Source organism: Erithacus rubecula (genome assembly GCF_903797595.1).
Source record: "Erithacus rubecula genome assembly, chromosome: 2".
Classification (NCBI taxonomy): Eukaryota; Metazoa; Chordata; class Aves; order Passeriformes; family Muscicapidae; genus Erithacus; species Erithacus rubecula.
Genome location: NC_136685.1, coordinates 93,545,696 through 93,571,382, shown reverse-complemented (window position 1 = coordinate 93,571,382; position 25,687 = coordinate 93,545,696). Strand labels below are relative to the sequence as shown.

At 47.2% G+C, this 25,687-nt stretch overlaps 1 protein-coding gene across 3 annotated transcripts in view; it reads right to left on the bottom strand.

Annotated features, from left to right (window-relative positions):
• Positions 1 to 1,196: 1,196 nt before the first annotated feature.
• Positions 1,197 to 25,687, bottom strand: part of STUM (stum, mechanosensory transduction mediator homolog) — a 43,102-nt gene continuing 18,611 nt past the window's right edge. Inside the window, exons 2-3 of one of the 3 annotated variants that reach the window (XM_079298382.1) lie at positions 11,035 to 11,214; positions 1,197 to 1,994 (exon numbers count right to left, since the gene is read on the bottom strand). In XM_079298382.1, the coding sequence (XP_079154508.1) occupies positions 1,960 to 1,994; positions 11,035 to 11,214 (215 nt within the window). In that variant the 3' untranslated portion in view covers positions 1,197 to 1,959. Of the gene's footprint in view, positions 1,995 to 11,025; positions 11,215 to 25,687 lie in introns of all 3 variants that reach the window. The other 2 variants (XM_079298381.1, XM_079298380.1) reach the window with 2 other exon arrangements.

Below are 25,687 nucleotides of genomic sequence, written 5' to 3'. Positions count from 1 at the left end.
TGAGGAAAAGCTTGAGTCTTCAGCATCTTCAGAGTGAAAGCTGGTGGTCCCAAGGCTCCTCAGCCCCTTTCTCCTGTTCTGGCAGTCCAAAGCTTTTTATAGTGCATGGCCATGGAAGGGTGAAGTGCAGAAAGTCTGTCATCCCTTGTGGTGCCTGCATTGAATAAATGGGCATAGTTTGGAGGGGTCCTGTCCCACCACAAGGTAGGTGGATGGTTGTCCTTAGCCCTGAAGAAGGATGTGCTGAGCAGGGACAGCAGAGAGGTACTGATGCCTGCTGTCCACAGGCTGTGAGCTCACAGTGCAGTGTGGGCATTGGCAGAGAAAGCTTTCTGGGAAGAGAGGTGTTGCATTAAATCCAGACAGTGTCCAGGCATCAGGAGAACAGCAGGGGCTGTGGGGAGGCTAAGCCAAAGGTCTGCATGAAAACACCAAAGGAGCTTCCTACCCCAGCAGCTCCCTCTGGGATCACTGTCTGGCACCCTGCCCAGCACAGGGCTCTCCTCTACCCCTGGTGGGCAGCTCAGGGGCACTCACTGCTTTTTGACAGCTCTCTTTACAACAGGAGGTATTTTAGCTGACAGGACCTGTTCTGCATGGAAAATACAAACCTTCATAGCAGGAGAGGCTGGACACTTGTAGGGCAGTGGGGTTTGCTGCCATCCCTTTCTCACCTGCAGGAGCAATGGACTGGGAGTGGGTCTCAGCTCTGCCATACTTGGGTGGCTCCCAGTTTTGGCAGCAGGTTTGTGTGAAACTCCTCTGGCTGGAAGGGCCCTCCCTGCATGTGAGCAGCCTGGCTTCTCCCTCTTTCAGCAGGGCTCCTCCTGCCATCCTCCTGGAGTGGAAAAGCATTGAGGGGCTGACACCAAGCCGAGCTCCTCTGCGATCAGAGGGATCACCACACCTCTGGCCACAGCACATCTTGTTCAAGCCATGAAATCACAGCCCCACCCTGTTTGGCCACAGGCCTTCCAACCACAACAGCTCCCAAGCAGCTGGCTAGTACCAGGCTGTGATCCTGGAGCTTTGGACACTTACCCTGGGAAGTGGAGCTGGGATGCTGCTTCAGCCAGGAGCATCATCATGCTCTAAGATGATCTGTTTCCAAAGCATGGACACACTGCCAGCAAGTCCTTTTCAGGGCCAGGAACAGTCTTTTCTTTGACTGGTATTGTTTTATAGAAGAGGCTGTGTTTGCTGCCCTAGAGGTGAGATGCTGCAGGACACCAATCCTGGGCTAGGAAAAGTGTCCCCTGGGCTGGTGGGAGCTCTGGTCTTTGCATGTGGCAGCAGATGGAAGCAGGGGATGGCCCCAGTCACTTCAGCAGTACAATACGATTTACAGCAAGCACGTTTCTCAGGACATCTCTGGGGACAGAGCTTCAGTGAACATCATATATACACAGACAGCAGAGGGGGCTGGGCTGGACCCTCCACTGCTGCAAAGCAGTCATGGATGGAATCTCAGGGCAGGAAGAAAGTACCAGTGGTTTGCTTTTACATCCTGTACATATATCTATGAATAGCTCCTTGGCATTTGATGCTCACAGCCAGCATCCTTTAACAGCGAGCGTGAAAAGGAGGCAAAACATCTTCAGCAACCTCCCCTGGGAGCAGAGGGACAGCAGCATCTCCCCCTCCCGTGGTTCAGCTGCCCAGGTGCCACCTTTGCCAAGGGTGTTTCCTTGTCCTGGCACCCTCATCTTCCTCCTCGGCCGCCCACCAGGTGCTGGCTGGGACCAGTCCTAAGCTGAGCTGAGCTTGCCTCATCTCCAGTGCTCAGGCCCTCAGTGCAAGTCTGCGGCGGCTGCTCTGCATCTGCGCTCCGCTGGACGGGCAGGCACCACAGGGAGACAAACACAGGGAGAAGAACAGAGACAAAGGGTAATGAAAAGGTCCCACGGCTGCCAAAGGAAATCTCTCGCCGTGTTTCTCTGACCACACTTGTCCCAGCCACTACAGCTGCTGTGGGATCCCCTGCTCCTTGTAGCCTGTGAGGAGGGAGGGGAAGGGAACATGATTAGAGTTAATTCCAAATGAGGATCCTCGGGTGAGCTTGGTTTACCAGGAGTGGCAAAAACCTCATGGGAAAACAGGAGCACTGCCACATTCCCCAGGGCAGCCCCCCTGCCCTGCTTTAGCCAAGAGCTGCCTGGTGCTCTCACCTTCCTGGCACAGCCATGTGGATGCTGGCAGCCAGCCCTGCTGCTCTGCCACCAGCCTGGCACACCACCTCTGCTTCAAGGACTGTAAAGGCACAGCAGGTACCAGTGGTCACCAGTTCCAGCCCAATAACCTGAAGTTTTTATGGAAATGGATGCCCTTGTGTCCTGCTCCAGAGGCATGGCTGTTCCCAAGCCCTGCCCTGCCAGGTTGTGCTTCCAGCACACATCTCTCCTTGGGATTACTTGTGTCTGAACCTCCTGCTCCCAGGGCACTGCCAGCTAGGAGGAGTTTGGTTTCCTCTATCCATCTTTTTGTTCCCATGCTGGCTTTTGCTGATGGCGCTCCGCAGCAGCAGCCAATTTGTGCTGCAGTTTGCACAGGTGAGCAAACACCCCTTAGAGGAGAAGGAGAATGCCTTGAATCATAGGCTGGCATGTCAAACACAGACTTTGGGATGCCTCCAATAATATCCTCACTGCCTGGTTCTGCACTTGCACAGCCCAGCAGAATTACAGGTGTTTTTGTTAGGGCACAGCAGTCATCCAGTGGGCCTTGAGGAAATTGCTCTTTTCAGCAGCAAAACCAAGGACACTGCCTGGATCCCTGTTCTTTCACACCCTTTCCTCTTCCTGTGGCCATGAGGTTTGATGCACTTCCCAACCAAGACAGCAAAGCCCTTGGGGTTCCCACTGTGTTGAGCTATATGGATGTTGTAAGGGCTCAAGCAGCCTGTCCTGCTGCTTGTCACAGCTCCTTGGGGTGCTGGGCCCCAGATTATTTATTGTCCTGCACACAGTGCTTGAGGGCAGGCTGCAAACCCCAGAGGGGAGAGCTTCATCCCCTGGGGGGACTAGGGCGGGGAAGGCAATAGGAGAGCACCTGCAGCTCTTGTGCTACTACAGGATGATGAGAAAAATACTGGATTTTTTATCACTTTCCTAAACTATTGAAATGACTGTGCCAAATGCTTTCCCCACTTTCATTTCAAGAGAAGCTGGGCTTGTTATTCTGACTGTATAAATCAAAAAAAATCTCCTTATTCAAGAAGCAAATTGTCCTTTCTTGCAGTGCCTGCCACAGTGAAGATCTTTCAACTAAAAAACTTTTTTAAATCTGAGGAGTTTTTTTCTTAGCTTAAATAACACAAGTAGCCTTGTCATTTTTATATTTTGAATTTCAAAGTATGAAATTTTGTATGTCAGAAGAAGGCTTAACTTTTCAAACACTTTTCCATTTACGCTTTGTAATATTTCTTTCTAACCATTATGTTAGGCTTTTGTAAGTCCCTTACAAAAGCTGAACACAAAATACCAGCAGGTGCCAGAACCCCTGCCTCTAAGGGACTTTTTGCTGAACTAAGAATTGACTCCAGTGAATGAACTTTGCTGTACTTTGGAAAAAATCCACACATTCACCCAGGTTTAGCAGCCTGGATCTCCTGCTGTTAAACAAGCACAAGGGACAGAATAATGACACTTAACTGAATTTCTGCCTATTGTGTGCAGCTGAACAGAACGACTCTCACCTCTTTCAAACAGCTTTTTCTAGAGGGCAAAATGATGATTTCACATGCATTTATGTTTTAAGTGTGAGTCAGCTCTGAAGGCAAGGTGAGCTGACTGGAAACTTGTAATTTGGGCTTGTCTATGGTTCAGTCTGTTTAGGGGGCAGAGTTAAAAAAATCCAAACAAACAACCCTATGGGCCAGAAAGGTGGAGCCTGCCTTAAATCTTTAGCTAAAGATTATCTGTGCAGCCATGTCTTTTATTGAGATATAAGAAAATTAAGCTTGAGAAATCTTTTCAGTCTGGCTATCAGTGTTGAAACTGGCTGGAAGGAAGTTACACAGTGGCCAAGCCTGTCTCTTTACATGATCATAAACAAAAAGTGACCTGTCCTATGATAAATTTGTTTGTTACAATACTTCAGATCTAACTTCTCAAATAGTTGATATGGAAAAAATAGTTATTGCATTGGAATAGGTGTTCTATATGAAGCAGCTTTGCATTAATATGCCTGCAATAAAATTGAGGTGCAATTCTAGAACAGACAGCTCTGGCTCTGGATTAAGTGGGCCTATGCACAAAGTCAATAATTTAATCAAGTTTACTTGAAATTGCACTTTTCCTGTAAACCATTGCATAAGATTGAAGCAAAAAGAACCCAGTCTGTGCACAGGCTGTTCTTCTGAGACTGGGTTGGTGCAGAGGGCAGCTTCAGGATGCTCTCAGTGCTGAAATGGGTTCCTGCTCTGCTCCAAGGGTGCCCTTGGGGCATCCCCAGGGGCATTTCAATGCTGTGTGAAGATTTTCAGCATCCCTGAGGCTGTGCAGCCACAGGACAGGCACAGAGACAGTGGGACACACAGACATGTAAAGGCACATGGCTGGGCTTGGGCTGGGAGTGGGCAGCTCTGGCCAAAGTGAATTCCAGATGTCCTGCCCCGACTGATGCTCGCTGGTCTCCGTGGGAAACTGCCTTGGAGGTGAGGAGGAAGAGGAGGAAGAACAGAAACAAACTTACCTTGTGAGACTTTGATGGTGAACAAAAGGAGGCAAAGGAACATGAAAGAAAGAGAGAGGGAGAAATGTAACTGTAGATGGTATATCTGAAACACATGGAGAACCAGAAGAGAATGAACAAACCGAGGCTGCAGAGTAAACAGAGAGCAGCTGCTCTGCCCTCAGACATTCACACCAGGGCTAAACATTTCTTAAAATCCTTGCAGTTGAAGTGGATCATTTCACTTGGAACTCTTGTTTAAAGACTTATCTGCTTTTCCAGCCCCAAGCCAGACAGGCTGGATGGGCGAACACCTCTGAGCAATGCTCCCAGAAACTCTTTCCTCTGGCATTTTGTGGGTTGTCTGAAGGGGAACCAGTGAAGGAAGGCATCAAACAAGACATCACAGTGTACCAACGACCTCATGGCATACCATTCACAGTCCCAAAGTTGGGGAAACTACCCCTGAAGAGTTTTTGACAGTTTCCCTGCTCAGTTTGCTTATGGCCACAGGTAGCTAACAACCACAGCATGCCTCAGCCTGTCTGGGTGCTGCAACCACTGGTGCTATTTAACATTCATGCAATGTGTTAAGAACTTGCCCCTGCTCCCCTTCCCAGGCCAGCAAGGGCCCTGCAGAGCAGAGAGGCTCAGTGATGCTTTCCCCTGGAGCCCGGGCATACAGTGGCTGTGCAATCATCAGCTGCTGCTCCTGGCAGGGTCTGAACAGAGTAATTGGCAAAGGACTGGCAGGATGGCTTGGTTTCAGGTGAGTTCTCACTGCTGGCTGGCAATCAGCCCCGAGAGCCAGCCGAAGTCTCCATCCAGTGATCCCGAGAGCAATGCTGCAGCCGAGCCCGTCATTCCTTCAGAGGCTGAGTGTAAGCGCCACAATGAGGGATGCAGGGCCCCAGGTGGCTCCTTAAAATGCTGTTTATTGTATCCAAATGATGCAGCACTTCACAGGTAATGGGGGACAAGAGCCCAGCCCACAGCATTTTTCAGCCTCAGCTGTGGGTTCGTCTGAAGCTCTAGTTCTGGTTATAATCCATCATATACTTTTCATTGTAGCACATCTTGAAACATTTTTTTGTTTGAGATGGATTTATCCTTTGCTCAGAGTCATAGAACCCCTTCTGATTCACTTGCTCTTTGCCTTCTATTTAACCAGTAACTAACTGGCTCAGCAAATCTTTTCTTCTGTATCAAAAACTTGCTATCATTTCTATTCTTTCTTCAGATTCTACATTCAAAGATCTTTCTGCTATACATACATATCTGTGAGACATTATGTCCTAAATTACAATGTAAAGATGTGCCCAAAGGTATGTATTCTATAGCACACCCATCTGCTGAAACCAGGTGGGTCAGTGATTCTTATCTCTGTGGGAGATATCCTCTGCTAATGGGCCAGCTGTTAAAACCAGATGGGGCAATCAATGTTCTTTATCTTTGCCACAGCCCATCCTTCCTCCAGGAATCTTCTGTTAATGGCCATTGAGTCCGACTGCATGACTGATAAAATTACATCATCCCATCATGAAATGCTCCACCCAGGGGGAGGAGCCAAGCCTTTCCTACCTAGATAAAAAATGAGATTTGGAACACCAAAGCAGCCTTTACCCACTGCTTTCCAGAGGACAAGAGCTACCAGACCTTTCTACAGGATCACTACTTCAAAAGACCACTTCATCTGGACTGCTACCACCACCCTAACCAGCAGGGTGTCAGGTTGTATTCTGACTCTGTCTGTGGTTTTTCTTTTGTACTATTGTATGTGTTTTATTTTTCCCCCTTTTTTCCTATTAAATTGTACTTCTGACTTGGAGTCTCTCACTCATTTTGATTTCAAAACCATTACACCTTCCTGTCAAATCCTTATCCTTCCCAACAGCCAAGAGCTGAGGGAGGGCTTCCCTCAGAAACTAGGCTTGACTTCTGAGCTGCATTCAGCAGAGGCAAAAACAACCCCTGACTTGTGTCCCCTGTGCCACATCAGTGTGACTTTACTATGTTATTTCTTTGGCATTTCTGTCAAGAAATGGCACAGAACCTTTTATACAAGTTCTGAGCAGGCAGGGACTCCTGGAAAGGCCATTCCACTGTGCTCATTCCACACAGTGGGGCTAATGGAGCTGTGGGCTGGGGACAAGGCATGCCTGCACTTTGCCTGGAAAGCTTTAGGAGGTTTGTTTTCCAGTTGGCTTGCCAGCTAATTAGCTGTGGTTTCCTCAGCTCTGTGCCTCCTCCCTGCAGACCTGGCAAGGGGTTTGAGGAGAGCACGCTGCAGCAGAGCTGCCCAGCCACTTTTTGGCAGAGTAAGAGTTAAGTTCTCCCTTGTAATTCTACTTTTGCCTTCAGACCGTAGGTACAGCAGAGGACAGTTCCCGCAGCCATATGGCTGCTTAAAGAAGATATCTCTGGTGTCCAATGGGGCCAGCTGGCAGTTTGTTTAAATTAGCAGAGAAAATGCCCTGTGCTGTGTTGCCAAAATTAATTAAGCGTGACAGCAAAACTAGATTCAATTTATCTTCCTTCTGAGATATTACCCTGCTAAAGGGCACCCTAGAGGAGGTGAGAGTTGGACAGGACCCCCAGGTCAGTCAGTCTCCTGCTGTGTCCCACCTTGTTCCTGACAGATATGGGTCTACCCACTCTTTGAGTCTTTCAGGGACAGAGAGAGCAGATCCTGCCATGCCACCTCTGCAGAATTTTGACCTTACTGGAGGAAAAATGTCTTCTAATTTCCACACAGGTCCTTCCTGGTGTTATTTAAGTCTGTCTTAGACTGACTGCTGAACACCTTCATCATCAGCACACATACTGTCTTATGGTCTCTGGAGTCTCTCCAGTTTTCTACTTGAAGTACAGCCTCCAAAGTTGGCCACAAGCCTCACCACAGCTTTATGCATGCAGAGAAAGGTGATGGGATCAGCTAAAGCCCTGCAAGCTCTGCTCCCACCTGCCTATGTGGGGTTTGTTCCTTGGCAGCAACGTTCCCTGTACCACTTGTGACTCACTGCAGCCACTGTGTCCTTCCCTGAAAAACAAGCTGTTCCCTAGAGCGTGTTTATGCAGTGGATTAATCCTTCTGTACAGTCTTGGGCTTGTCCCTGTTGAGTAGCTCTTGTTGTTTCCAGACCATGCCTTTGCTTGCCGTGGGTCCGGGCGCTGCCCTGGCTGTGCCTGCAGCTCTGGTGTGCTGCTGGGGAGCTCTTCTCCAGTCCAGCATCAAGCCACAAATGAAAATACTGACCAGAACTCAAAAGGGACCTTACATCACACTTCTCTTCATCTCTTCCCAGTCAGGAAAATCCATTTAGAGGAAAGTTCTCAAGAGTATTTTCATGCATGCCACATCCCCCTGGCTTGCTGGCAGGAGCGCTGTGTGGGACGAGGTCAGCATCTGAAGGTTGGGAGGGATGGCTGAGTGCTGCCTCCTCACAAAATTAATTCTTCTGCCACCAAAAGGAATCAGGACAGTCTGACACAGCTCACTCTGGACGGTGACTTTGTGGGGGTGTTTTTTATTCTCTAAATGCATCCGAGTCACTCACTTGATTACATCTTCCAGAAACTGAAGTATACCTGACTGGCCTATAATTCTTCTCCTTTTCCCCTCATTAAGGACAGCACACCATTATCCTCAGACCAGACTCCCCCTTTCCATGCCTAGCAAATAGCACTAGAAGATGAAAAGCTTTCAAGGAGCCTCCTGTTCAAAAGGCATGTGTATATGGCTAGGGGAACACGGTTCAGTGGCTGACACAATGGTGATGGCTTAAGACTTGGACTATATGATTTTGGAGGTTTTTTGCAACCTCAGTGACTTTATGATTCTATGGTTCTAACTCCCAGCTCTCTACCAGCTACCAGAGAGGCAGGCCCAGATCCAGGGAATGAGGTGATTATTCCTTAGGAAAGCCTGGGCAGAGTTCCTGACCCTCAGCTGCTTCCTGCCTTCCTCCTTGCAGCTAGCCCTCACCAGCTTAGACAGGACCTGCTGTGTCCTGCCTCTAGCCCATCCAAATAGCCTGGCACCCTCACAGGCACACATAGGATACCATTTCAAGGCAAAGGGACTAGAGGTCCCTTCCCATACTTTTTTAACTCTTTCCCATCTGCACCCAGATTCAAGTTGCAGTGGTGTAGGGTTTCTGTCCAATGCATACAATGGTTTGCACACAAACAAAACCCAACCAAAACAAACTGGCAGTGTTCTTAAATGAAATGTCTTATTTCTTGCATTTGAGACATGGTTTCCTTCTTAAGTTGTTGTTTCTTTGGGGTTTTTTTTTCATTTTTTTAATATGATAACAAGAACCAATTCCTTTGAGTCTGACAGGGCTGTTTGATCCAGGTAAGAGCAATCAATCACTTGGTTCTTTAAGTTTTTTCTTTTCTTCTCCATCAACCAAGAGCTGCTGTATTTAGCCACTACTTTCTCTGCATGGCAAGTAAACTTAAAAGCAGCTATTTAATGAGATGGCAAGAAACTGCCAAGGGCTGCAGCTTGTCAGATGCTGCTGGTGAAACACAAGACATGTTGACTCCTCTTGCCATTCTCTCATTCTAGGATGAAATACTGCTGCTGTACTTGGGGACCTCTTGACCTGAGCATTCCCACCACATGCTGCTCATCCATCCTCTGCCTCCCAAACTGCTGGAATCCAGCCAGATGTGGGAAAGGGTGTTGGGGAGATACTTCCAGGCAGTATGGTCTTCCCAACCGTGAAACTTGAGCAGACCCTCCCAGTAAGACCCTCCTAAGCACCAACCCCTCTAGCTGGAGAGCAGGGCTTTGGAGCAAAGCAAGTCAGTTTCAGTGGTGGCTCTTTTCAGGACAGATGCTTTCCTGACTCTCCCCATACCTGCAGAATGAGGTCCTGCCAGACAGTCACCCACACACAGGGGCTGCCCTGCAGAGGAAGAGCAGAAGAGTTTTGTGGCCATGAACATGAATTTATGGCATTACACACAAATCTGGCAGACCCCTAAAGACACATCACATGTGCACACCAATTCACAGTTTAGCCTGAGGAATAACCAGGCACATCTGGAAGGAAATATGGTAGGTGGTTTGCAGGGTAAAGCAAAGAGCAGTACTGCCTTCCTCCTGAGGAAAGCTTTTGCTTTGCACATGTTCAGGTTTTTAATATCCATCTTTTGCTCTGCATGGGGACTGCCTTAACTGAAGCTGGCTCAGAAATTAGCAGGTGGTTTGAGAGGATTTAACCCCTGGGTTTGGCAGCTGAAAATGCACACTGGTTTCCTGCTTTTTGTTTTTTGTTTTTTTTTTTCTTCAGTTTCATCCATTTTGTCTTTAGGCAGGTTCCTGGCAACTTCCTGAGATCCTCTCTCCTCCTCTGTTGTGCAGCCACAGATGTCATCAGCAGAGATGACAAAGTGGAGCACCTCCAAACCAAAAGGCAAAAGCTGATGGTAAGATGCTCTCTGGGAGAAGGGCTTGCTTTGGGAACTGCCTGTCCTGTCAGTTTGAAAGATCTCAGACCTGTTTGGTTTGAGGGTTTGCCCCTCAGCCTCTGGAAAGGGAGTGGGGTCATGCAGCTGCCACCAGCACCTGATCTCTGTGTTGCTTCTGGCTTTGGAGGTGAGATGAAGCTGTCATCCCAATCTCCTGCACCAGGATACAGGAGACATGCCACAACTTTTACACCACTGAAAGCCTCTACCAGATGAAAGTTACAGAGGCTGTGATCTGGATTTGTAATATCTACTAACTGGTGACTTAAATGATGCACATTTAAAAATGATTCTTCTTTCCTTAAACTAATGTTTTAATCAACTCAAAAGGTGTATGAGATGTCATTCTAGAAGCAGCTGAACACTTCTGGCTCAGCCTAAGAATTTGGTCTGAAACATGAAAAAAACTCTGAAACAATGGGTAAATGTATCCTGGGGAGGAAGGGAAAGGTCCAGGGGACAACTGGCCCTGGGAGCAAAAAAAGCCTAGAAAGAAGGTTTCACTAATCACAGATTTGCAGCTGGAGTCTCAAGGGAGAAAGGGCTTCTCCCTTTTCTTGTTCAAATGGATGTGATCATGGCAGAAGGGGCTCCAGACAGTGGATTTCACAATGCTCCCCTTTCCTGCACATTTCATTTCATAAAGGGAAGTTCCTGACCCACGTGGTGGGATGGGAGACTCTCCCAGCTATGTCACAGGGCCCATTCCTACTGCCTCCTTGCCATTTCTCTGCCTGCCGTGTTTCTCACGGATTTGCAGAGCCCATCCCGTGCTCTCCCTCCCTGCCGTGCAGCCCAGCGGCTCGCAGGGACATTATCTGTGACCCAGCCACACTCCACGGAGAGGAGAAGCCAGGAGGGCGAGAGCACCGTACTTACTTGCCAGGATGACCATGTCCATGCCCCAGAATATGCTCATGATCCAGCCCACCATGACGATGGCCGTGAGGATCTGGATGAGGGCGGCGGCGATGTTGAGCCAGAAGACGCAGCACATGTGCCGGTCGGGGAGGTCGGTGCGCGCCCCGCAGAGCACGGTGAACGCCGACACGAACGTGCCTGGGGACACAGACGTCACAGCTGACAAAGGATGCGTGCTAATCTGAGTTCTGGAGCTTGTATAAGCCAGGATACTTAAAATAAGAAAAGAATACGGACCTAGGTAAAGGGAAATATATGATTGAACTCACTCTGTTTAAGTCCCCCTGTTAGGAATATTGTCTCACCACTGAGACACAGCCTCCCGCCACATCTCTCCCTTAGACCTGCTCCACTTGGAGCACCTCACTTCCTGCACTGAACCAGGGTGGGAAAAGCACTCCTTGGGTTTTGGCTCCTTCCGAGCCCCCACCCAACAGAAACCACTTGTGCAATACAAAGGAGTGCTGTTGTCTTGGGCTGTGCCCAAAAATGTGTATTCTGTCACCATCTGTTGAAGTCGGGTGGGGCAGTGATTCCTTATCTCCATGGCACACACCATCTGCTAATGGGCCATCTTTAAAACCAGCTGGAGCAATCATTTTATCTTTCCACAACCCATCCTCCCTCCAGGAAGATATCATCTGCTGCTGGCCCATTCAGTCCCACTGTATGACTGATAAAATTACATCATCCCATGGGAGATGCTCCAGCCAGGGGGAGCAGCCAAGCATTTCCTACACAGATAAAAAATGAGATTTTGGACAGCAAGTTACCTTCTTTCCACTGGATTCCAGAGGAAAGCAGGACTTTTCTACATCATCCCTGGACCTTCAGAGGAAAACTGCACCTTCTACAGGAGCACTGCTCCAGCTAAACCACATCTGCCATTGCAGGAGGATGCAGCCACCATTTAATGGGACTGCTACCAACACCCTGACTGACTGACAGGGTGTCAGGTTGTATTCTGACTCTTTCAGTGTTTTGGGTTTGTTCTTTGTAATACTGTATTTCTATTTTAATTTTCCTAGTAGAGAACTGTTATTCCTAATTCCCCTATCTTTGCCTGAGAGCCCCTTAATTTCAAATTTATAATAATAATTTGGAGGAGGGGGTTTACATTCTCCATTTCAAAGAGAAGCTTCTGCCTTTATTGGCAGACACTTGTCATTCAAACCAGGACAGCTGTGTATCTGTGGAAATACCTTTGTTCTGCCTGGTGAATCTCTCCTGGGGAGAAACACCACACAGCAGCTCTAAAAAGAAAACCCAAACCCATAGTTGGGGCAGGACTGACTCTAGAAATCTCTGATGGTCTGCAGTCTGTTGCTATGCACAAATACTGCTCTAGAATGAGCAGACACCAAAAAAAAGGAGTGGAACTGCATTTTTGCACAATGCTTTCCCCGTCACAAGCTGCTATGTCGCTATTCGCGATACGGCCGCGGAGAATAACGACAATGACTCCTCCAGCTAGCAGCAAAGAGAAGCAACTTTATTGTGAAGGCGAACCACTTTTATATTGTGGATCGCTGAAGAAGAGAGGAACGGCCGTCCATTGGATAGTAGAAGAAAACAGAACGTTCTCACGGATCGTGAGAACTGTTTTTCCTTACTTTCTGAAAAACAGCAGGTGCTTAATTTTGTTGTGAATTCCTTCCTGTTTTTCCCGAGGTTTATCACCTTGGGAAGATCCAGGGAGGAACAGGCAACCTGCAGCAGACCCGAGAGAAATTCTCCTTAGCATGAGAAAGGAGAAAAAGGCCTCAGGCCCTTGCAATTTTCAGCCTGTGGCTTCAATGAAGCCCACACTGCTACCTATGGAAGGGGGTTTACCTATGGAAGGGTATGGAAGGTCTGTAAGCCAGAGAGAGCAAATTGATAAGATTTACTTTTGGAAGGAATTTTACCAAATCCATTGGTATGGAGACTGAGAAGAGGAGAAGGAGAAGATAAGTGCAGAAGAAAAAGTCTGCAACTGGGGAAGGCATTTTTAGAAAAGTTTTGTGAGAAACAGAGGTGAAGATGGTTTTACACTGATGAACAGTGTAAACATAGTAACCAATGAATAAAGTGTGAACTGTAGAGGGTTTAAAAGACAGCATGCTGCTGTAATAAACAGATATTAGCCCTCTGAGACGTAGTGCATCCTTTCTTGTCACATCTACCCCAAGAGTGACAGCTACCTGAGGGCATGTTTTAACCAAGCAGAAGAAGCTAAACTTCCTAAAGTGCTGGAGCCAGGGGACCTGGCGTGACAGCCCTTGTCTCTGCTTGAGACCAACCACACTTCAAACTTCCTAAAACGTTTCAGATGAAGGATCTTGTTGATGTGTGAAAGTTAAAGCTGGGGAAAAGAGCAGAAACCTACACCTCAGCAGCCTTTCACAAAGATTCCTCCTCAATTTACACTTTTGGACAAGGCAGATTTTTTTACTTTTAGCTGATGTGTTGTGCTTATGGCTGGCTGAAACTCACAGCTCATTGAAGCCTTGTCTGTCCCACAATCAACATGAAGAAATACACACCATGGGTAAGGAGCAGAAGAAACAGCTCCTGGCTCCTCTAAAATATGAACTGTAGGCCAGGAGGTTCCAGCACCCCATCTAAGTACAGATATCAACACCTCTTGGCATTATGAATTGTCTTTGGGCTTTTCTAAAACAAATACAGCATTGCTAAGGTAAGTACTAAAGTGCAATGTTGATTGTATTGGATAACAGTTCGGTGAAATGCCTTCTTTCATCAATATCTTGAATTAAAATGATGGTTTCTACAAAAACTGCCTTTTTTCCTCTTGAAGGATGGAAGCCTGCAAACAGCCTGTAAGATGTGAATGAATGAGCACATCTTCAGTGTACATGAGTGCCTTGCTGAACTCAGGGGAAGGTGGGAGTCCCTTGGTTTGACTGCAGGCAGGGACAAAACACTCAGTTTACATCCTTGTAGTGAATTTTATCAGACCAAGAGAGCAGAACCATCTGGTTAGAAGCAAAACACCATTTTGTCCTGCACTGCCAGGGTGGTGGAAAATAGAATCTCTTTCTTTGCTGCCTCTTCCTCAGTGGGTCACAAGGATAACAGGCAGCCGAGATGCCAAAATGCTGGGGAAGGCTGGCTACAGCCTATTTTTAATCCTGCAAGCTTCAATTCCAGTGTCTTCCTAACACAGTTCCTAACACCCTGCTCATCTTCCTGCCTCTGGCTGGATCCTATTCCTTATTCCCACCCCCTCCCTGTGGCACCTGCCAGAGCTGGGCACGGAGCAGGCACGGAGGGGTGGGGAGTGAGTGAGTGCTGCTGGGGCAGGGGGAACACAGCCTACAGCACAGCATCACTGGCAGGGACCAGGGCAGCATCTTCTGCATGAGAGTCACCCCTGGGCTTCCTCCTCTGGCTTTCACAGGCAGGGTTTCATCCCCTTATCCACAAAAACAAAAGGGTCTGCAGAGAGGAAAGGGAAAGTCACTATAATCCCAAAGAATGTGTAAATAAACATCCCCATAGATGTTTATTGCTCTGTAGCATTGTCTTCCACACCCCTATGTGGGATTATGTGACATCTCTGCCCTGCTTCACCCACCTTTTTATTCCTTTCTATTACTTTATTCTTTTTTCAAAGGAGAAGGAAGCCTGGAATATTTCCCTCATGCTTCCTGAAAGTGTTGTCTTCTAAATTATACCACAGCACTCTCTGAGATTAAATATGGATTGAGGCAAGATCAGAGAATGGCTGTTTATGTTTTCCCATCAGGATGAAAAATCTTGCCAAATGTAAATGCCTGTCTCTTTTCAAAATGAAAATCTTCCCCTCTTGCCTTACCTTTAACTCTTCCAAGATGTGTTACAAAGAAAGGTCATAAATGAGCAATAATTCTTAATCTACAGCTTCAAATCCTTCCAGTGAAGCTTTTAAGATATTTACATCATTAGAGCAAGGTGCTGAATTAGCCAATTAATGCCCTAAATACCACAGTGACTAAGCTAAAGTCCTGTCCTATTCAGAAAGGAATAAAGCTAACTAAGCCTTTAGGTGTCCTCCTCTGGACTGGGAACAGATACACAATCTGGGATTAAAATCCTATGAACCTTGGCTTCTGATTCCTCTTCAGGCCACTTTCCTACTCGAGGGGGCCAATTAATTTTGCTAATGTCAGTGCTTTTTTTCTTTATTCCTTATGATTAACCAGTCTTTGGGAGCATGCTGGCATTTTTGAACACAAGACTTTAGCCGTGCCAGCAGGCATAGGGTGGAAGCATGTTCCCTCTACTCCACATATGCTTGAGAATGTGAAGCAGGATTAAGAGTCCTAAATGCTTTTGCCAAAGCAGATGTTCTCCCTTTAGAAAGCCATTGTGGTTACACACTGCCAAATATGGAATTATTTGCATCTGGAAAGGGGGAGAGAGGTGGAGAGGAGGAGGAGGAGAAGGAAGGCAAGCAAGCTGTATCTGCTGGTGCCACCTGGCTGCCTCAGAGCTGGGGCACCAAACCATTTCCCTCCCTGACAGGCATTCAGACTCTTGAATCCCTGCAGCCCAGAAATCCTAAACCTGCAGTGCCAGCTGCTGGGGTGATGTTGGCCAACTCAATCAGCAGTCCAAAAAGGTCCCAGGTGGTGAGTGCAGCCAGCAAACACAAACCAGTGACTCCATGAGCAGATATAAACTGAACACCCACAGAGTTATGGGAGTATAACATAAGTAAATTACATTAAGCATTTCTTCCATCTTCCCAAACTGCAATAAAATCTGGGATTATTCTAAATCATTAATTGATACAGCCTCCCTGGGGACACAGGGGAGGGGATGGAGATGCCCTGCCCTGTTTTTAGTGAGTGTCTGTTCAGCCCCTTGCAATCACCTGGCTGAACTGTACAGCCCCTGCTGCACCCAAAGCCAGCAAGTTCCAGGGGCTGGGCAGAGGGATGGAGGGAGCTGAGCACTGCTCCTCTGGAGCAGCTGGGAGGCAGAGGGTGAAGGCTCCATGTGCAGAGAGGCTGTCAGGGGCTGTGACATCCCTCTTGGTCTTTGGACTTGTCTCACTTGGGGCAGTGCCAGCCAGCTGGGGCACCCACATGGTACTGGGATAGAAAGAGAGCCCCTGGGAGCCTCTACTTGCTCTGGCTGTCAGCACAATTGCTGTATTTTTAGATGACACCAGTAAATATAGAAAGATGCTTGTTTGCAGCAGTTTAACCCATTGAACACAAAGAGGATGTGTTATCTGCAGAACAGCACAATGAAATTAAGGGGCAAAGGAGGGGGGTTTTTGGCCTTTCTCTCCCCTCTGGTCCATTTCATGCAGGATAAAGACCTCTCTCCAGTGTCTGCTGGCCTGTGCTGAACAGTCTGGTACCTGTGTTACCTGAGTGCAGAAGGGAAGGAGCTATGGAATACCTTAAGCTGTAGGAGAATTTTTCCCCTCCTGTTTTTACAAGAAAGCCTATCCTGGGCACTCCTGCAAGAGCTTTAGTCAGACACAGAGCTTGGCACATTTCCTGTGCAGGACCAGCTGTGATGGCACCTTCCCAGGAACATCAGAAGTGGGAGCCTGGTTGGAGCTGGAGGGAGACAAGACACTGGTGGCCACAGTGTAGGTGCAAGTAACCTGAGCATGCAGACAGCTCAGTGGGCTTCCCACTGGCTGCCAGGTATCTGAAACTTCCCAGAAGAAAGCATCTGTGCTGCAAGGAAATCACATCTGATGGGCTGGTACAGGTGGAGGAACAGCAGAATTACTGCAATCAGGGGCCACATGTGGAGATGATGATGCTGATTTGATGATGATGATGATCCCTATCCTACAAAAACCTGGGAGGGGGTAAGGAGTATTTGTTCTTTTTCCTGAAAGCCTGGGGAGTATTTGAGACATTCCCCTGCAGTGCTGGGAGTAAATAAGGCAGTGTTATTGTGCCTCCTTTCCTGCTCCCAGAGAGGAAAAGCAGGGCCACATCACGACTCAGGAGCTAGAGCAAAGCTGCAGGAAGCACACAGCTGGAGGCAAGCACAGGAAAAGGTGGGAGCAAAACTGGAGGTGTCTGTGGGGGCAGGGCTGTAGGATCATCATGGGCAGATGTAATTAATGAGTGTGTGTTTAGTGGGGATGAGCTGTACCTGTGTGTTGTGTCAAGGGAGTGCTCTGTGTGGGGACATGTCTGGTGCGTGTCTTTGAATTTTCTTAAGTAAGATGATTACTAGCTGTCATTAAACAGTGCTGGCAGATGTTGTGGATGTGCTGAAAATTCATGAGATGTGCTGGCTCTGGCTCATGTGAGTCAGAAAAAGCTGTGCAGGAATGGGTGTAAGGATTGCACTCCTTGCCTTGGTATGGCAGTGAATATGGTATCTATTGGTCAAGGCATACTGGCTCCCCAGTGTCATGAACTTGTTTTTATACTCTAGTTAGAGCTGTAAAGAGCTGTTTTAGGCATGAAGGCCTCTCATCCTTGGCATCAACCCAGTGCAGATGTAGCCCTTTGGGTTCTGATGAGGGAAACCACTAAACCTTGCTTAAGGAAGGGGCAAGGCACTATCTGCTGATGCTCAGCACCATTCCCCCTCTGCTCAGGTGGGTAGAGCTGAGCTATGGAAAGGACACTGTTAACAAGGTGATGAAGTGGAGTTACAAAACATCAATGCCCAGGATGATGATCTGCTGAAGTTTCATAAATCATACAGTTGTTTGTGTCATTGCTTGAGGATACAGATGCAAAGTGAAATGTCCTGGAAGCATTCTGGCCAGTGTGAATCCTCACCAGTGTCCCCAGTCTCCACCTGACTGGATCTCACTGGGGCTTGGGCTGTATAAGAGAGAATCTGTCAGTACAGGTGTCTAAAATCCTGAGATTAGTGCTTTCTCTCCAAGCTCTCTGAACAGAAAAGGCTGCTTCAGGAGAACATTTGAGGTGCCTCTGTGTCATCCTCTGTGCTTGTTGCAGCCTCTGAGTGTAGGGCACTGTCAGGGTCTCCACTAAGTCTCTTCTTCCCATGGCTCCCTCAAAGAGATGTGACTGCAGGCAGGGAGCAATCAGTGAACCTCTTTGCAGCAAAAGTAGAGGTGTGGAGGCTGCAGGGTGTCCTCCTGGGGGAACTGACCTTTAGTGATTGAGTGCCTGGCTCTGTGGCCAGCTGTGCTCCTTTGCCAGGGGCAAATTCCTCCCCAGTTTTCTTAGGCACTCCAAGTCAGCAATGGAAGACACCAAGCCACTTGTCATTCATAGAAATAGATGAAAATCAGTCCACAGGGTCACAGCTGCACTTCTGGAGCACAGCCTCCAGCTGGACACTGTGTCCTTCTCTGACTGAGCAGTGTGGGAGCACTGAGGAACTCATGGTGGGGCAGAGATTAGTGCAGGGCATGGAGGCTGGCACTGACACTGCAATTCCTCACTGTCGTGTTGGCTGCTGGATTTGCTTCTCGTGATGACCTTAAAAGTCTTTCCCAACCTGAATTCTGTGATACTCTGAAATATGAAGACCACAGAGGTGGCACCAGCAAGGCTCAGGGGTTCCCCACATGCAGCCTGTCAGGGGCATCCCCTGCATCCTCCCACTTGTAGCTCATGACAGCCATGGAGGTAAGCTAGGACTGAGTGCAATTACCTGGTTTGGGGTTTATTTCCTAGCATGTTTTAGACTAACATCTTAAAAGCTCAGGTTTTAGGATAAAGCTTAATCAAACAGCCATGGGCAAGCTTTTTCCCCCTTTCCAGTATCCATGCAGACTGAAGTCTGCCCCTGTAAAGGGGCTGGAGTGGATAGGTGGTTTCAGCATTTTGAGGGGTGAGAAGAGCAGGAACAATGGACAGCTTAGGAATCAGGAGGTTTACTTAGTCCCCTTAGAATTAACAACCTGAATCCCACAGATTCAGGTCTGCCAGAAGGGGACACTGATGACACTGTGGTGTCAAAGCCATCACCTGCAAATGCCAGGTCCTGTGGGCAGGAGCAGCAGGAGTTGAAGGGTAGGAGAGGGAGAAAGGGAAGGAGGAGAGAGTGGAGGCAGCAAACGTGACAGAACCTAGATGTTGCCATGGAGAGCAGCTCATGAATTTTTCCTCCGTGGCCTGCTATTAAAAATGTTTTGTTTGGCTTCTGCCAGCACATTGTTTTTATTTTCCCCTTCCATACCCAAAGGACATCCAGAGGGAATTTTGGCTGCCTCCATTCCCTTTGGCCTTGCTGTGGACACAAATACACAGTCACTTGGCACCTGCAATGCTGGTGTGCTCCAGCTCTGGAGCCTGCAGGAGGCAGGCTGTGCATGGGGGCAGCTCTCTGCTTTCCCTACACCAGTGCACATCCCAAAGCACTGGGTGCTCGTGGCTGATCCCAGCTGTGCCAGCAGCTGCCTGCAGCTCCAGCAGGGAGCTCTGCACCTGGGTGTTATCAGAGCTTTGTGTCAGTGGTGGGAGCACACTCGACAGTGTTTGTGTAGCTTCTACAGGAGACAGCCCACGTGCAAGTAAGACAGCAGTGCCTTTGCATCAAAAGTGAGATTTTTTTTCTTTTTTTCTTGTATTTAATGCTTTAGGAAAAGTTAACTCTTCTAAAAACGTGGAGTTTTTAAAATGAAAACCTCAAAGCTTGACTACAACAAACTTTCACAGACTTCCAAGGCTAAAAATACACAGCCAAATCTTAAATTACATGGAGGGGGGGGCCTGCATGGAGGTGAAGTGACTTAAAGCTTCAGTTATACACGGACACAAAATTATTTTTACACTGTAGCACTGCAATGTTTTGAACACTTAAAAGCATCCACTCATAAATAGTGAAATTGAAGTACAGCTTGTTCCACTGCCAGACATTCCACAATCCATGGATGAAGTTTTCCAGTCCAGTCCTATGGTTTGATTCTGTTGACTTGCATAAAATTAAAGGTGTGCTTGAAGTATTTGAGACTGGAGAATTTCTGATGAACAGCAAATGCAAGGCCCCACTGCATAATCCTTGGTGGTGGAGCTGACCACAGAATTCTGCCAGGACTTGCTGAATTATCTTTGCACGTTGCATCTGCTTGATTCCCAGATTGGTTGGGTTTTTTTTTCCTCCTCTTGGAAAAATGATGTCATTGGTAGTTCTGGGACCACATTTTGCATCATGCTTTACAATGGTGTGAGCCACTGTAGAGAAATTCCCAGAAGTGAGGGGAAATGTTGCCACATGGACACTTAGATTTGGGAAATGGGCAAGTTGTAACAAGTACTGCCTACCACCTACAGTCCAGGAATGTGAATTGTTGGAAATAAGCTCATCAAAGTGAGCCATCAGCAGTGGATGACAGCCCCTCTGCATGCTAGAGAGGAATGAAGAGCCAGGGAGGCTGAAGGACCTGCCTTGAGTTCTGTGCCAGCCTGGGGCACCCTGTGAAAACAGCTGAGGCACTGCAGCCTCACTCCTGCTCACTGCTTGCTTTTTTTTCTTTACTAATGGAATGGAGGGAGGATTTTAATTAATTTGCATCCTTATTAAGTATGCCAGCATTCAGAGAAATAGTGCAATTGGCTTCCAATTATAACAAACATGAGGAGGAACAAAAGGCAAGACTGCTGTTTACAGCCCAGGGCACTTTGCTGAGAGCTCATCTGACCTAACTGGATTCATTCCTGCTGCTCTGTAATTTTACCAGCAATTTAAAAGCTCTTTTTATTTTTATGGGATCGGCTCTGCTGCTGGTTTCTCTCCATTGTCTCCTGCCATGCAGATCTTTCTATATTTATATAGTCTACTATTAAACCAGGTACTAATCCCCCCATTGTGTTCCCTTCTCCTCCTGCCAGCTGCTGTGGATGCTCTGCCATGGCTCTCCTAGTCCAAAGCTGCTCTGCACCCACCCACTGCAGGAGCCTGGGACTTAAATGAGAGAGGAACCAAAGAGCCAGGAATAAGCATCCACTAAACTATCTCTTATTTTTTAGGCTCTCTTTAAGACTCTGATCCTATTCACAGAAATGAATTTTCTGTTTTCTTGATGTACATCCAGAAACAGGCCTCAATCCATTCTGTTTTATGCTGTTGATACAGAAATAATTTGAATCTGGCTTTTCACCCAAACTTCACCAACCTGGAAGCTTCAACAGCAGAATGTTTGGGGAGAGCTGCTCCTCATTTCAGAGAGGCTGTGAAACCTCTTGCAAGAAAAGCTTCCTGACAGCATCCTTTAGAAACTGGAGCTGGAAATAAAACCTTTGTAACAGCAGAAGCATAATGAGGAAAAGGTTATGGATTCTTATGAGCTTCCACACAGGCTCTTGCCAATTACACAGTGATGAACTGAAGTTTATTCTTAATTGTCTGTGCCAGGGAAAGCTTTTCCTTGTCAGGCAGAGAGCAGGAGGAAGGCAGGCATGACCTTCTAGCTCCCACAGGAGTTCAAGGGCTCCTGGGTAAAGCCACATTAAATGCTCACTTTCCTGCCTCTGCCCTGGCACAGGTTAATCAGCTGCCATTAGTGCCCATCTCAGGGAGCTCTAATTGAGCAGAAGGAAAGCAGCAGGCCAGGGGCAGAGCAGGGCTCTCCCAGCCCTGCCTGCAGGATCCAGCCTGGCAGCCACGGCTCCAGGCAAGGTCTGCAGCTGCTCTGCCCCTCTCATCAACGCCTTGCAATGAATTCAGCCCCTGGAAGCTCCCTAGGAGCATCTGCTCTGCTCGTGGAAGGATGGATTAACTACTTCTAAGATTCACTGAGCAGTGACTCTGAGCTTGCTGTGATACCCTGGAGCCCTTAACTCTGAAGACAAATCATGTTAATTAGGGACTACCAAGACACAAGACAGAATTAATCTAATTAGAAAGTTAGATGGGGATGCAGAGCAATTAGAAGCTGTTTTACTGAACAGGGCAGCAGAAATGCCAATGTAATAAATTGCATCAGCCTCCAAAATCATCTCATAATACAAGCTATCTTTTAAGGACTAGAGGAATGTTAAACAAAACTGACATAAGTGTTTGGAGATCTGCAGTGATAAATATGGAGGAGACTAACAAAAACATCTTTTCATCTTTTTGTCTTAATCCAGAAAACTCAGTGGACACATTTGATAAGCAGGGACAAAGTGAACATAAGAGAATTGTCTCAAGCAGGGACAAAGCAGGACATCAGAATTGCACTCTGTAGCTAAGTGGTGTGGTGCTGTACCCAGGAGCCTGGAATGTGATTTGTGAGACCAGAACTCCATCCTGGATTTACAGCTGCTTGCTAAGTAATTCTGATGCTGTAACTTTATTCTTATAATGCCAAAGTAACATTATTAAGGTGCTAATTTAGAGAGTCTGTCTGGAAATTTACTGTCTAGCCTGATGGGGCTATATCCCTGTTGTTCTGTTCAGTGCTACCATTAGTCAAATAGTGACCAGGTCTTGCTTTTAAAAGACACTTTTCATAAAACCATTATTCTTAGATGAAATGTAAAGCACCTACTAAAGCCATTGCTTCTTTGCTGATCTACATAGCATCCAATATATTTAGGAGATGGTGCTTTACACTCCAAGTTTGGCTTTGGTACCTTCAGGTGATTCAGACACTTTATGAACAAAAATCTCATTTCATGGTCGTTTATTTGACAGGATGTTTTATCCTAGTCAGCAAAACCATTAGGGAACATTTTGAACAATGCATGCAGCTTTTCCATTCCCTTAAGCTGGAACTTCCCACGTTATCATCCCTGATGAGCAGACTCAAAGATGATGGGTTGTGCAGGACAGCAGAGTGGGATGAGGAGGACAAGGACCCACACAGAGCTGAGCTGCAGCAGCCCACAGCCTCCTTGCTGAGGGTACTGCAATTCCAGAGGTAAAGCACAAAGCCAGAGTGAGCACATAACCACTCCTGCTCCTGGACAAGCTCCAGAGTCTTCCACAGCCATTTTGGCTGCCCTTGGAAAGGCAGGCCAACAAAAGCAAGGCTCTTGAGGCAGCAGAGAAATGAGCTGTGGTACCTCGTGCCTGACATCAGCCCAGCCCAGGCTCCATAAATAGTGCAGGCTGGAGTGACCCCTGACTTCAGAGATTCTGTGGGCATGAGCACCAGCCAAGACAAATGAATCCAGCCCAGATAAAACAGTTTTCCAATAGGAATATTTCTGATTAGGATGGAGAAAATGTGGATGTTATGGAGGCTAGTGCCTGTTCCAGCACCAGCAGGTATCCTGTGATACTGTGAAGGAGGACCTGAGCAACCTGCTCTACTTTAACCCACCTGGAGGAAGGACTAAGATGAGTACTTGTGTTCAAATGCCAGGTTATCCACAAAATTAATGCTTCTTGGCCATCTGGATGTGTCCAGCAAGGCCTGCAGAGGCACAGGCCTGTCCATGTGCTTGTGAGATTTTATATGTGGGCTTTTCATCTGTATTCCCTCTTCCTCTCATCGCTTGTAGCTCTTGTGTTCCCAGTTTGCAGGAAATAACACTTGATTTATGTGTATTTCTGTCCGAGGACAGTTTTTCCCTTTATCAAATACTTTCCAGTATCTGCAAACTAGCTACTGGTCAGCACTAGATAAAAATGAATTTGTATTTTTCTGTAGGTATCAGAAAAAACTGAGCTCCCAACATCACAACAGAACACATAATAATTTTGAGTAGGATATGAAAAGTATAAAGCTTAGTGTACAATGACTCAAGGACCTAATTTTTCAGAGCTAGAGGAGATTTATATGGAGTGAGGTGTACTAGGGAAAAGGATCATACAGAGAAACTCAAAATTAACATGGTTTCACCCTACCTCTTCTTTTTTAAAAAATTCTGATGTGGAACAGGTCACAATGAGGTTGGGCACAATGGTTTAACACTCCTGTGCAGGACTGCTGGAAGCACTTATCTCACTGTCAAAAGGTGCAGCTGAGATTCTTTTCCAGAAGTCACACTGGGGACAGCAGACCCATAACACCTGACACTGCATTGCAATCCAAGACTTCACAATCTAAACAAAGATGTTGTTTCTCTGCTTCTGTACAGCCTCCAATTTGGCTAACTGGAATTCACTAGGGTCAATTGTGTTTTCTAAGCAAGGCTGTTTTTGGGGGAGTACCAGTCCTGCAGAGGAAAGGGAATTCACATTTGCCACTTGTGTGCCAGCCAGGGCCAGGCTTCAAGTGGTAGGCAGTGTTTGCACCCCACAAGACTCTTTCTGAGCCAAAAAGCTCTTTCTGCAGTTCTTGCTTATCCCCAAAGCTACTCCTCCCATATTTTATTGGGAACTGTGTGTTGTGTCTCTCAAGAGCCCATAGCTCCCTGGGCAGCTCAAAAAACTTCATAAGCTCCCACTCACCAAGGATTGCCTTCTGCACCTTGCTTGGCTCCCCCAGTGCAGGACTCTGGAGCAAGCAGCAGGGAAACCAGAAGAATGCATTTCCTTGGAGAGAAGGAATGGGCATAGAAGGAAAACACTTCTTTCAAGAAGGCCAGGCACAAGTGAGGGACCATCCATCTAACCTTTATTCATTCCTTTGTTGGTTTACTTCTCTTTCTGCCAAAAAATACATCTATATTGGAGCCAGATTAATCCCTGACATAAATCCACTGACTGAGTTACACTGGGGATTAATTTGGCTCACCAGGTCTAACCTGATCTTGGCAACAATTCTAAAGTGCAAATTGCAGAAAGACAGTACTTTAAAATAGTCACAGGCCATGGCAAACAGCTTATGCCTGCTGCTCAGTATGAAGCTGATAAACTCAAACATGGCTAACATGAGTGGTATGGATACATCCTTGAGCAGAATTTGAAATTGTAGAAAATTGATTCTATATGCATACACGTACTTTCCTAAGTTTTTAGCAAGTCTGTTGAGCTGTGTGAGGACCAGGCTCTGCTCAGCAGAAGGTGTTGCTCTCATTGCTCCCCAGCTGAGCAGTCCAGCAGGTGCCAGGTGATCCTGGCAGGTTCTTTGGGATTGCCTTGTGCCCAGAAGCTGCACAGCTGGGAGACTCATTACCCAGCTTCTGTGACTCTCCAGCTTCTAATGGCCAGCTGTGCTTTAAACTCATTGTCCCACCTGGATTCACTGTGTCAGCATCCACACTACAACATGAATTCAGTTTATGGGACTGCACAGCTGAAACTGAGGGGAGATCTACACTTTACCCTACTACAGAAAAAGGTCTCTTGCAATCTCCTGCTTCAGCAGAGTTGTGTCAGCCATGCAGCATCACTTGTCACTCCAGCTCCCCCAACCAGCTTCCTTCCTCCCTTGCTTTATCTTGGAAATGTTGCAACATTACCTAAATTTCCCTTCTTTCACAAATAGGGTTTCTGTCCTCTGACAGAACAGCTGAAACAGTTCTCAGCAAGGTCTGCAAAGTCTGGATGAGTGTCAGGACCTGTGTTTGTGGTTCCTAGCTCTGCCCTGCACTAGGGCTCTCTGCTCTTTGCCCTGTCTCACTTTTGTCTCCTACCATGTCCTCAGCATCTCTCATTCTTTGTTGCCATCCTTCTCTCCTGTTCCACAGAGGCACTGACTCAGCCTGTGCAATTCCCCATTTTCTGCTCCCTCCAAACCATGCCCTCTTTAAATTTCACCTGCACACAAGCCTTAGTGTGCCATCTCCATTTCTTTGCCAATAACTCAACTCCTGCAGCTCTTTAGGACACTTCTCCCATATCCTGC